Here is a 14,043-nt window from a genome sequence, read left to right on the forward strand (position 1 = left end):
AGGCGCGCGCCTGCTCCCTCCTCCCAGCCGCCGAGTCCTCCCCGCCCCCTCCCCGAGCTCCCGCCGCCTCCCGCTGCCTCCCGGAGGCTCGGCGCTGCGCTCCACCTCGCGCCCCCTCTCCTCCGTCCCGGGCTCGCGCTGCCCTCCCCGCGCCTGCCCCCTCCCCGGCCCCTCCCTCCGCCTCCGCGCGCGCGGCGCTCGCAGAGCCGACTCCGGGGGGCTCTCGATGTAGCACCATGACAGGCATCGCCGCCGCCTCCTTCTTCTCCAACACCTGCCGCTTCGGGGGCTGCGGACTCCACTTCCCCACGCTGGCCGACCTCATCGAGCACATCGAGGACAACCACATCGGTGAGGCCCGGGTGGGCGGGGGAGGGGGGTCCGGCGGCGGGCGAGCCCCGGGGAGGCGCGGGCCGGGCGCCCGAGAAGGTGCGGGCGTGGAGGGCCGCGGGGCGCGGGGATGGCCGGCCGTAGGGTGAGGGCGGGCGCGGGCCGCGGGGGGCGGGTGCCGCACGCCGCTTCCGCCCGGCCCGAGCTGTCAGGCTGGCGGGAGCCGGGGAGGCGCCGCCGCGGCAGCCATTCCGCTTCCTCCCCCGCCTGCGTCCTGTCAGCGCCGGTTGCTAGGTGTGGCGCGGCGGGAGGGGGCCGCGGCGGCGGCGGGCGGGCGGGCGCGGGGCGCTGCGTGCTCTGAGCGGCGCGGGCGCGGGGCCCGGCCTGGCGCGGCGGCTGCGGTTCGGGCAGCTGCGGGCCGCGCCCATCCCTGGCCGGAGCGCCCCGAGGCCCCGGCGGCGAAGGGGAGCCCGCGGGCGGCGGGCGGGCGTGTCGCGGCTCCGGCGTTGCGGCTAGGCCGGAGGTGCGCCCGTCCCCGCGGGGCCTGCGCGGCGCGGGCGCGGGGACGCGGGGGAGGGGCGCCCCGCGGGGCCGGTTGTGTCTCCGGGGACCCAGGGACCTTCGAAGTCCGGCGCCTCACGGAAGTCCTTGCACCACGTTTGCACTCTCATCCCTGCCCCTGCGGAGGGAGATGGGGTTGGTGCTTCTGACTCCGGAGACCTAACCACCTGCAGAAGGTGTGGCCGCTTCCCAGAGTGGCCCTGTGGCTTTGGAAGGTGAAGAGGGCCGCCGGTTGCCTGCAGGAGGCTACCTGTGAATTGCTTCAAGAAGACCAGATGAACGCCAGAGATTCGGCCATGTGGATGCAGCTCACGTTTCTGCGAAGTTGAGAGAGTAAATCACGACTGCTGTGCATTTATGCACGAATAAAATGAGGCAGAGCCTTATGCCCGTTTGCTTTGTAGAATGCTTTCTCCTTGCACACAGTGGGCGCTTAATAAGCATTAAGTGCCGGTTTAGAGTGGGCCCTCCAGAATGGGAGCTAATCATGAAGATTGTCTGCAGAATGCCTTTGGAAACAGAAATCTGATGAGTAATTGTCAGGTTTTAAAAAAAAAAAAATCTCAAAGTTTCAAAGTATCTCCTTGATAATTTCCCCCATCTCTTCTGACAAAAGCGAGGTAAAGGACCTAGGCTCTCAGGTTTTTGGTGGTCTTAAAAGTGGTTTAGTAGAGTAGCAAAGCTGCTGACTCATATCATGACTAAGTATTCATAGCTGAAAGTACCCCAGGTATAAAGTTTCTCACCATGGCTTAAACTGTAGTAGTGCAGTTTCAAGACAAGTTTTCCTAGTTCATCACAGGATTCCCCTTACTCCTTAAACTAAAGGACCATGACAGAAAACGGTTACCACAGGTTCCATCTATTTTGCCAGTTATAGCAGGATAAACAATGATTTATGTAAGTTGTATGTAATTTTATCGGGTTGCTTTCCTACTTGAACTACTAGCTGATTAAAAGATACTTTAGTTCCAACATGAATTAAACACAATTATCTCTTTTGAATTACCTTGGAATCAGATAATTTAGACCTGAGATGGTAAATCATAAGCCTCTTTTTTGGAGTTGGCACGAGTTGTCCCAGTATTGTGCAGCTATCTTTTAAAAGGGTCAAAGGTTTATGAATTTTCTAAAACTAAACTTTTTAAGTGATGATATCTTACTCCCAAAGGTCTAATGATTTTCTTTTTGATGGTGAGAGTATTGAAAAAATAAGTTTAAATTGTTTTGGCAAGACTAACAATTATGCTTGGGAGATAGTTGTTTCAGCAAAGTTTTTGAAAAAAAAATAGATGTTAAGATGAACTAACACTTGAATCCAAAGCTTGAAGAGGCTCAGGGGAACTGCTGTGTACCTCAGAAGAGACAAGGCCTTCAAAGGGCAGCCAACCATGCAGAAAGAGATAAGATTTGAGCTCATAAAGAGTAACATCTGGATTAGCTGGTACTGTATACATATACTTTGGATGAAGAGGCAAGAGAAAAAATACAAACATATTCACGAAAGCTCTATGTATTTTATTATTTATTGTGATTTGCTCTACACATGATATAAGCTCTGTACATGAAATAATGAGGGTTTTTTCTTTTTTTAAAAAGTAAATGGTAACTTCACTGATTTAATGTCTTAATCAGCTAGTGGCCCCATTAAAAATTCATGAGGAGACCCAAGATGTCTATGTTATTTTACTTTTATTCAAGGGTCTTACTTAATGTCATATATAACTATGAGAGGGTTGGAGATAGGACTCTTGGCATTGATACCATTTAATCATGAGTCAAAAGCACTGGCAGGCCTTTCAAAGCCTGTAGTTTTCATTATTACTCTTGTTTATCATTCAGATTACCTACACTAGTTGTGAGTGGCAGTCTTACATATATGTATATATGTAGCTGCACTTACATGCCGATGGTGATTCTGCTTATTGAGCTGATGGCGTCACTGTCAGAACATCGGTTTTTACCAGGCAGTTCTAGACTCGGCTGATTTTACCTCTTTGCATTTCTAGTAAGGAACAAGAGTCTAAGAGTCTGTGGCTTCCAAGACAAATCTGCTTCCACTGGTCTTTGTCTTAAGCAGTGTCTCTCCTTCAAGATGCTCCTTAACGACACAGGTTCTCCTGATGTGCTCTTTGATTTTCTCCCCTTTTGTGTCTGTCTGTTCGGTAGTGGAGCTAGGTCCCATCTCAGTGAACAACCCAAGTATTCAAAGCCCAGGCCCTCCCCTACCCACTCACTTCCATGGCCTTAAAGCACCCACAGCTGAGTAACTGTGAAGTGCTCTTCTCTCTCCTGCCCACTCTCCACGCAGAGGCCCAGTGCAGTTTCCTGGAGACCAGAGAAGCTTCTCATGGTGAGTGGACACTTGAGCTTGTAGAAACACTCTTGGAGTAAGTGACAGTCATAAATAGGTGAGGTTAAACTGGTAACAAGGAAACTTGGAAACGGAGAACACTAAGTTTAGCAGGAAGGTCATGCTCCAGACTCATGAATGAACCCTTGTATCACTGCTGTGAAATCTTTGAGCAACTGTGGAACCATTAGCTGGTTTCATCTTTGGGTATGTATTGTGAAATCACACCTGCATTTTGGAATTTATTTATGTGATAGCATAGCACTTGCTTTTTGCCAGGGACAGTTCTAAATATTTGTTGGGTTTTGGTGAAGGAAAACAGAAACACCAGAGTTTGGGGTATCTTAAATGCCAGCGAAGGAAGATGAAGAACACTTGAAGTAAGTGATAAAATGCACTCAAAGGTAGTTAGTAGTACAGTAGAAAAGTTAGAATAAGGTATGGTAGACTTGAGGTAATGAATGTTGGAATTTATAAATTAGTCAGGATGGGCCCTAGAAACTAACACTGAGTCACAGTCTTAAGAGTGGGAACAGAGAGGGCCAGTCAGGGGAAGCAGACGTGGCCAGAGATGGGACCATGCCTTTGGAAGAGAGACTTAGAGACCTGACCCAATTTTCTTCTTATAATGATGATGAACTAACATGCCTGATGAACTGAGAACTTACTTCCCTTAGATGGCAAGAGGCTCACCTTGGCTGTCACTTACGCAGGCTTCCATTTATGGGGCTGGCGTCTTAGTCACAGGAAGTGGCTTTCCCTAGCCAGGACAGGCATCTCTAGACCCAGAACATCACTGGACTTGATGTATTTACCTGTTTCCCTATAATCCAAAGGTGCTTCATTTCATAGAGTATATAAGCTATTTAATTAATAAAGTCAGAGCCCCTGAAAAGAAACATGAGAGTAATTCCTATTAATAATGTAGATTTGCTTACCAAGATGATTCAATAAATGTTATGGTTTGAATGAAAACGGTCTCCCATAGGGTCATGGGCAAATGGAACAGTTAGAGAAGGCCCTGTAACTTTTAAGAGGTAGAAACCGGCAGGAGGAAGTAGGCCTTTGGGGAATATAAGGTTCTTGAGCCCTGCCGCACTTCCTGTCTGTGGTCTGCTTCTTGATTAGTGATACAGTGTGACCGGCTACCTCACACTTCTTGCTGCCATGCCAGACTGTACCTCATACCTTGAGCTAAAATAAACGTTCTTATAAGTTCTTTTTGTCAGGTATTTTATGACAACAATAAGAGAAGTAACTTTGATTTTAAAAGATTAATAGGGAGAAGTGGGGTAGTTGCTGTAATAGATTAGATTATAGAAGCCTTTGGAGCTGGTTTGCAGGAGTCCTGTGGAAGACTTTAGGACTTCTGGTTAGAGGAACTCTACTACACCATTAGCAGAGCCTAGTGGCCATTCTGTTTGGAAGATCAAAATGCTGAGAGAAATATGGAGAAAAAAACAGGGCTAGAGGACATTAGTATTCTGTTCTGGTAAAGAATCTTCATTCTGTTCCTATCGGAGAACTTAGGCTGGATTCAAAAGTGATGGTCTAATTTGTTTGGTAGAGGAAATGTCCAGGCAGGGCAGCATTTAGGCTGTGCTACGGCCACTGCTCACTGCTCTTCGTCTAGGGTTACAAATAAAAAGAGCAAGAAAATGGAGCGGGAGAATCTTAAGAAAATTCTAGTTTCCTGAGGCAAAGAACAGGTTTAAGGTCACAGACAAGGCAGCTGCTGAAAAAGCACCTGCGGTTATTAAGGAGATGAACGCAGTTAAAGAGGAACTTCCCATTCTGCACTGGCACATCAGGAACGGTACCAAGGACAAGCTCCCTCCTAGTAAAGGCTCTATCTAATGAGAATCAGGTTTATCAGAAGGGAGAGAGGCTAAGCTGAGGTTGCTACCAAAGGGCATCCCTGCCTGAAAACAACTTTTGCAGATTCAGCAACCAGTGGACACAGAGCCACTCTAGTTTTTGCCCAGAGGGTCCAGGCTACATCTCAAAATGACAGCAGAATTTGGCGGTGTCCTCCGAATTGCTGATTTTAAAGGCTTGAAAGATGTAAGAGGAAGGGGATTGGGGAGGAGGGCTGTCATACGGGCTGTTGCCAAGATTCTAGAGAGCTGCTGACGCCAGGCACTGTGTGGGAGAATTGGCTTCCCTGTAATGAGGCCTGAGAGGCCACTGCATGAAGCTGGGAAAATGAAGTCTAAGTTGCAGTGAAGACACAGAGTGCTAAAGCTTTCAGGACCATGGAATGCCACTGAGGAAAGATTCAGGTGGCAAACTGGCCAGGGCTACCGTGGCTTTTGGAGTCCAGATGATTCTATCAAGAGTGCCAAATGCCAGATGTGGAGCAGCAGGACTTGCTGTTTTTCCTGTTAGCCTTTGGTCTAATCTTTCCTTACTGTGCTCTGATTCCTCCCTTTTGGAATACAAGCGCTTATGACATTGTGCGGTGGAAGTCTGTAACTTGGTTTTTTGGTATAACTGTCTCTAGTCTCAGAAGAGACTTTGGGATTTGGAACAGTGTTGGGATTTCTTTTTTAGGTTTATTTTTAATTGTGCGCACGCGCACACGCATGCATGTCTGTGTGTGTGAGTGAGTGAATGCCATGTGTTTGCAGGGTTTCACCCAGATCACAAGAGAAGAGAGTGGTGGTGACATCTGATAAGTGCTGGGTCTTCTGGAAAAGCAGCATGTGCTGTTTACTACTGCGACACCCCTCCAGCCTCTCCCACTCTTTAGAGAGTGCTCCTGCTTGCTCCCCACTTACAGTGCATTGTCATTTGCATATCTGTATATATGAACCGGGGCCTCACCTGTCCTAGTACTTTACTGCTGAGCTCCATCCCGGACTCACTGTTGGAATATGTGCATTTTTCACTTTGAGATGACCACGATTCTGTGGGGAATGGGGCAGACTGAATTGATATGGTTTGGATGTGAAATCTTTCCTATAGCTCCTGCTAGTCCTTACTAGGCTGTAGAACCTTGAGGAGGTGGGGCCTTCCTGAAAAATGTGGGTCACCAAGAGTGGCCTTGAGGTCTTACAGTCCAGTGCTCTTTCCAATCTGCTGCTTGTTTGCTGACGTGACCAGCCACCTTATACTCCTGCCTCCATGCCTCCTTCACCGTGATAGATAAGGGCTCCTCAAACCTTTCCCCCAGAAGGAAACTCCTCCTTTCCCCCAGAAGTTGCTCCTCATCAGGTATTTGGTCACAAATTTAATTAAAGCAGTAAGGGCCGGCAGCATCCGAGAGGCATTCTAGTGGAGTAGAAGGTCGCACGGTGTGTGAGGCTTCTGGCCAGCCCTACTTCACAGTTGAGTGAAATGAAGCACAAAGGTACAACTTCACTGTGGTTTCATGGCTGGTAAGTTGGAGTTACGGTTGTCATTCTGGATATGCAAAACGGGTCTGGAAAGTGTGGTTGCACTCTGGCTGTGTCCCTTCCGTGCACAGCTGCTCTGTCTCCCTGGATGTGACTGGACTGGAAGCAGCATATGTTTGAGATGATTCATACACCTCTGCAGCTTGTCATCCGCTGACTGTGGACAGGCCACTTATGGGTACTGCATCTTTTCCATAAGTAAAGATAACAATAGCGTCTGCCTTGTGAAGTGTTAATGAGGGCTAAATGAGATTACATAGATAAAAGACTCATCTACTGTATTAAATTATCTACATCATTGAATCGATTCCATTTGGATATTTGTTGAATACATGTTTGTAAGCCTCACAGGGAAGCCTGCATAGAAGTTAACAGCAGAGTTGCGTCCACCTGCAGGCAGTGCCATTTGGTTACTTCAGTGATGATGCGAGTCTTCAGGACAACCTGAAGAGATGGAGCCTGGGAAGTAGCCTCTGTGTCCTCTGCTCTGTTGCAGCCTTTGGTCACATTTACTTCTATGTGGCCAGAAGTACTTCAGATCCTGGCAAAGGCCTTCGCCACCATGGACCAGGAAAGTGGTGTCAAGGCCAGCGGTTAAGAACATGGCTTTCCCCTTGGCTTGAACATGTGCCTGGGCCCTGTGGGCACCTTCCCCTAAGGAGCTTTCCTGTAGGGAGAAGGGGTGGTCAAATGAGGATATTATAAATGAAAGGCTTGTTGCTGCCTTCTTACTTTCCCTGCACCCTGTGGCTTGGCAGCAAGACCCGTGTTACTCCTTGCCTTCCCAAGAAGGCTTTGGGTACAGAGCTAAGTGGTTTGAAATGTGCACCTTCACACAGGCATACAACCATATCTGCTGTAAGTACCCCCAAACCTAACTGCACCACAAAACAGTCTTCAGTATTTTCTCTACCTGTTCATTTCATATGTAGAGTCAAATCAGCCTGTATGAAACACCCTTACTGAACGTGGTGTTTAGTAAATTTCACCATTATCTGTTTGCTTCTCTTTAGTGGTTCTGACATGTAACTAAAGTATCTGCTTACAACAAATCGGTGGACAGGAATCTCCATAGTTTGTAGAAGATGGTTTTCTTTAGAGTTCCTGGATTTCATAGATATCACCCATGTAGACAGTTCTAGAAATATAAGCTGACAGCTGTTTTTAGAGAACTGGATCTTACCATTGATGACAGGGAAGAAGCCTCAAGGCAGAAGCAGATCATTGACACTCGGCGAGGCTTTCCAGGGATTGTCTGGAAACCCGAGGTCTTCTGTTTAGACCAGCATCTGAGGCAGGAGGCACTGCTAAAACCTTGAACAATGATCCTCCTTTTCAGCCTTTGTTCTCTACCTTCTCTCTCTGTCTGACTCGCCCATTGATCCTTGCCCCTGCCTTCAGGTTTTGATGGTGCCACCGAGACTATGCTAGCTATCAAAGAAGTGCTTCCGAGTTACATATGTTCATTTTATTTCATGATCATCTAGGAGACAGTAGGTTTGTTCACAGACTTGGGCAACGTGCTGACCCTCAAATAGGAAATCAGAAATACAAATGTCAGAAGTTTATGCATGGTTTTCAAAATGCCTTTCATTTTACACTCCGAATCAGAGTTGGAAGAAAATGACATTTTCTTGGCGCCGGTGAGATGACTTGGTGAGTTAAAATCCTCGCTACACAAAATTAGGATCTAAGTTCAATGCCCAGAACCCACATGATAGAAGGAGAGAACTGAATGTTGTCCTCTGAGATCCACATGTTACTGTGACGTGTATGTGCCTGCATTCAGACACCATATACATAAACACACTCACACACTTCACAGATACACACACATGCATACATATATGCATGCACCACATACTTATATACACTACAGACATACAAACACACATCACACACACTACACACACATACACATACACACAGCACAGACACATACAACACCACAGTCAGACATTCAGAGAGACACACAGACATACACCATGGAGACACATGCACATACAAAATAAAATTTTCTTCTTAAGGAACGTGCTAGAATATTGAGATACTGCAGTCAGTCTTGCTATTTTTAAAAAGACCAGCTGCAAGCAGGGACCAGACAATGGATGCTTAAAGATAAAATCTTTTGGCAGGAGACAAGTATACTGTCTTGGGTCACTAAATGTACATACTCTGCCTAGCGTCAGAAAAAAAAAAATTGACAGGCTTCTGATGTAGTATTTTTCTTTGTTTGCTTCACCCACTGACCCCTGAAGGTAATGAATTTCAACCTGTGGGTTGTGATCCACTTAGAGGTCTAATGACCCTTTCACAGGGGTTTCCTAAGACTATTGGAAAACGCAGATATTTACATTACAATTCATAACAGTAGCAAAATTGCAGTTATAAAGTATCAAGGAAACTAATTTTGTGGGTAAAGTCACCACAGCAAGAAGATACCTGTATTAAAGGGTCACAGCATTAGGAAGGTTGAGAACCTAAGGAAAGAACTGATTATTGTTTGCCAGTCTGCAACAGTGACTTTTCTAAGGTGGAATCAGTGGGGAATACTATGTACTGTGTATGTATATAGTATAGTAAAATATGTATAAATGGCACATATATTGGAATTTGTCTGTAGAAGATATATTCAAAGATGTAGTAGAAAGGCTATATGTTCATATATCCAGAAAGGTAGTACCTAAATATATAGTTATCTACACATGAATATATGTGGGTAATATATAATGACATATATATTTGTGTGTGTATATATTTGTATATATATATACATATATATATACATATACATACACACTATTTTTCTATGCATTGCTATTGGTCAGAACATATTTTCTGTCCATGTTTTTTACCCACAACTTTTTTCATTTTAACTAGGTACTTAGGATTATACACACCATGATTGTTGGTTTTTGCAGTTTGAAGTGAAATATCAGAGCAAAATGAATACACATTTCTTTGTCCTTTCATAACTGAACATATATATATATATGTATATATATACACATACATTTATATCTATAACTATATAGATATAGATATATAAACTTATTTAGCTTAGAACATTAAACTTCCACTTAAAAATATCACCGTCTGGCTCTTTCTTGGCACATCTGAATTGCTAACATCTCTATTCTTTTACTGTGGAGCTGCTAGTAAATAAATAAACGGACACTTGGACAGTTTAGCTAATCACTGAGAATGACGAGTGTGTTGTGCATAGTGTGCTTACTAGACAAAGGGCTGGTTCAGGCCCCAGGTACAACAGCAGCACAGCAGAAGATTTCATCACACCATTTAGAATGTCATTCTATTTAGAAATTATGAATACTTTCTTTTTATAATTTTCTTTTGAGCTTTTTATCATTTTAAATTGGGTATTTCATGTATTTATATTTCAAATGTTATCCCCTTTCCTCCCCTCATTCCCCCTTTCCCATTCCCTTGCTTCTATGAAGATGTTCCCACTTCCAACTAACTTCCACCTCATTACCTTGGCATTCCCCCACACTGGGAAAACGAGCCTTCACTGGACCAAAGGCCTCTCCTCCCCTTGATGCCAGACAATGCCATCTTCTGCTATATATGCAGCTGGAGCCATGATGGTGTTTACTTTCTGGGAGCTCTGGGGGTTTGGCTGGTTGATATTGTTCTTCTTCCCATGGGGTTACAAACTCTATTAGCTCCTTCAGTCCTTTCTCTAGCTCCCCCATTGGGGTCCTCCTGCTCAGTCTGGTGGTTAGCTACAATCATCCTCCTCTGTATCAGTATGGCTCTAGCAAAGCCTCAGGCATCCATGTCAGGCTCCTGCCAGTAAGCACTTCTTGGCATCAGCAATAGCGACTGGGTTTGGTGGCTGCATATGGGATGGATCCCCAGGTGACCTTTTCTTCAGTACCTACTCCACTATTAGTCCCTGTATTTTATCCCATGAGTATTTTTTCACCCTTTTAATAAGGACTGAAGCATCTACATTTTGGTCTTCCTTTTTTTCTTTTTTCATTATAAGGTCTATGAATTGTTTCTTAGGTATTCCAAGCATTTGAGCTACTATCCACTTATCAACGAATACATACCATGTGTGTTCTTTTGTGACTGGATTACCTCACTTGGGATGATATTTTCTAGTTCCATCCATTTGCCTAGGAATTTCATGAAGTCATTGTTTTTAATAGCTGAGTAGTACTCTATTGTGTAAATGTACTACATTTTTGTATCCATTCCTGTGATGAAGGACATCTGGGTTCTTTCCAGCTTCTGGCTATAATAAATAAGGCTGTCATGAACATGGTGGAGCATGTGTCCTTGTTGTATGTTGGAGCATCTTTGGGGTATATACCCAGGAGTGGTATATCTGGGTCTTCAGGTAGTACTATGTCCAGTTTTCTGAGGAACTACCAGACTGATTTCCAGAGTGGTTGTACCAGCTTGCAATCCCACCAACAATGGAGGAGTGTTCCTCTTTCTCCACATCTTCACCAACATCTTCTGTCATCTGAGTTTTTGATCTTAGCCATTCTGACTGGTGTGAGGTGGAATCTCAGTGTTGTTTTGATTTGCATTTCCCTGATGACTAAAAGATGTTGAACATTTCTTTAGGTGCTTCTCAGTCATTCAGTATTCTTCAGTTGAGAATTCTTTGTTTACCTCTGTTCCCCATCTTTTAATAGTATTATTTGATCCTCTGGAGTCTAACTTCTTGAGTTCTTTGTATATGTTAAATATTAGCCCTCTATGGAATGTAGGATTGGTGAAGATTCTTTTCCAATCTTTTGGTTGCTGTTTTGTTTTTTTGACATGTCCTTTGCCTTACAGAAGCTTTGCAATTTTATGAGGTCCCATTTGTTGATTCTTGATCTTATAGCATAAGCCATTGGTGTTCTGTTTAGGAAAATTTCCCCTGTGCCTCTGTATTCTAAGCTCTTCCCCACTTTCTCTTCTGTTAATGTCAGTGTACCTGGTTTTATATGAAGGTCTTTGATCCACTTGGACTTGAGCTTTGTGCAAGGAGCCAAGAATGAATTGATTTGCATTCTCCTACATGCTAACTGCCAGTTGAACCAACACCATTTGTTAAAAATGATATCTTTTTTTATTAAATGTTTTTAGCTCCTTTGTCAAAGATCAGGTGACTTTGGTTTGTGCGATCATTTCTGGGTCTTCAATTCTGTTCCTTTGATCTACCTCCCCGTGCCTGTACAATACCATGTAGTTTTTATCAAGGTTGATTTGAGGTCAGGAATGTCGATTCCCCTCAGAAGTTCTTTGATTGTTGAAGATAGTTTTCACTATCCTGAGTTTTTTGTTATTCAAAATGGGTTTGCAAATTGCTCTTTCTAACTCAAATTGAGTTGGAATTTTGATGGGGATTGCACTGAATCTGTAGATTGCTTTCAACAAGATGACCATTTTTAGTATATTAATGCTTCCAATCTATGAGCAAGGGAGATTTTTTTTATCTTCTGAGACTTTTGATTTCTTTCTTCAGAGACTTGAAGTTCTTGTCATACAGATCTTTCATTTGTTTTGTTAGGGTCACACCAAAGAATTTTATAATATTTGTAACTGTTGTGAAGGGTGTCCTTTAATTTCTTTCTCAGCCTGTTTATCCTTTGAGTAGAGGAAGACTACTGATTTGTTCAACTTAATTTTGTATTCAGTCACTTTGCTAAAGTTGTTTGTCAGGTTTAAGAGTTCTCTGGTGGAATTTTTGGGGTTGTTTAAGTATGCTATCATATCATCTGCAAAATAGTGACATTTTGACTTCTTTCCAATTTGTATCCCTTTGACCTTCTTTTGTTGTCTAATTGCTTTGGCTAGGACTTGAGTACTATATTGAATAGGTAGGGGGAGAGTAGGCAGCCTTGTCTAGTCCCTGATTTTAGTGGGATTGCTTCAAGTTTCTCACCATTTAGTTTGATGTTGGCTACTTGTTTGCTGTATATTGCTTTTACTATGCTTAGATATGGGCCTTGAATTCCCGATCTTTCCAATACTTTTATCATGAAAGGGTGTTGAATCTTGTCAAATGCTTTCTCTGCATCTAATGAGATGATCATGTAGTTTCTTTCTTTGAGTTCCTTTGTATACTGGATTACGTTGAAGGATATCCATATATTGAACCATCCCTGCATCCCTGGGATGAAGCCTACTTGATCATGGTGAATGATTGTTTTGCTGTGTTCTTGGATTCAGCTTGCAAGAATTTTTATTGAGTTTTTTTTTTTTTAAATCGATGCTCATGAGGGAAATTAGTCTGAAGTTCTTTTTGTTTGTAGGGTCTTTGTGTGTATTTAGGTATGAGAGTATGGCTTTGAAGAACAAGTTGGGTATCGTTTCATCTGTTCCTATTTTGTAGAATAGTTTGGAGAATATTGGTATTAAGTCTTCTATGAAGGTATGGTAGGATTCTCCACTAAACCCATCTGGTCCTGGGTTTTTTTTTTTTTTTTTTTTTTTTTTTTTGAGAGACTTTTGATGACTGCTTCTATTCCTTGAGGGATTATGGGACTGTTTAGATGGTTTATCTGATTCTGATTTAACTTTGGTATCTGGTATCTGTCTAGAAAACGGTCCATTTACTCCAGATTTCCCAGTTTTGTTGAGTATAGACTTTTGTAGTAGGATCTGATAATTTTTTGAATTTTCTCAGTTTTTTGTTATATCTCCCTTTTCATTTCTGATTTTGTTAATTTGAATACTGTCTCTTTACCCTCTGGTTAATCTGGCTAAGGGTTTATTAATCTTGTTGATTTTCTCAAAAAAAAAACCAGCTCCTGGTTTTGTTGATTATTTGTATAGGTTTTTTTTTTCTACTTGGTTGATTTCAGCTTTGAGTTTAATTATTTCCTGCCATTATTTCCTACTCCTCTTGAGTACATTTGCTTCCTTTTGTTCTAGAGCTTTCAGCTGTGCTATCAAGCTGTTGGTGTATGCTCTCTCCAGTTTCTTTTTGGAGTCGCTCAGAGCTATGGGTTTTCCTCTTAGCACTGCTTCCATTGTATTCTATAAGTTTGCATATGTTGTGCCTTCATTTTCATTATAAATTCTAAAAAGTCTTTGATTTCTCTCTTTATTTCTTCAGTGACCAAGTTGTCATTGAGTAGAATATTGTTTAGCTTCCTTGTGTATGTGGGCTTTTTGTTGTTTTTGTTGTTATTGAAGACCAATCTTAGTCTATGATGGTCTGATAGTATGCATGGGAGTATTTCAATCTTATTATATCTGTTGAGGCCTGTTTTGTGACTGATTATATGGTCAGTTTTGAAGAAGGCACCATGAGGTGCTGAGAAGCAGGTATATTGTTTTGATTTAGGATGAAATGTTCTATGGATATCTGTTAAATCCATTTGGTTCATAGCTTTTTTTGGTTCATTGTTTCTCTGTTTAGTTTCTGTT

The 14,043-nt window shown here is 43.3% G+C and overlaps 1 protein-coding gene across 1 annotated transcript in view; it reads left to right on the forward strand.

Annotated features, from left to right (window-relative positions):
• Positions 1-236: 236 nt before the first annotated feature.
• JAZF1 (JAZF zinc finger 1) overlaps positions 237-14,043 on the forward strand; it is a gene marked incomplete at its 5' end in the record, with an annotated part of 294,697 nt that continues 280,890 nt past the window's right edge. Inside the window, one exon of the mRNA XM_080932108.1 lies at positions 237-351. Coding sequence (XP_080788234.1) covers positions 237-351 — 115 coding nt within the window. The remainder of the gene's footprint in view (positions 352-14,043) is intronic.

This window comes from Micromys minutus (genome assembly GCF_963924665.1).
Source record: "Micromys minutus genome assembly, chromosome: 18".
In the NCBI taxonomy this organism is placed as follows: domain Eukaryota; kingdom Metazoa; phylum Chordata; class Mammalia; order Rodentia; family Muridae; genus Micromys; species Micromys minutus.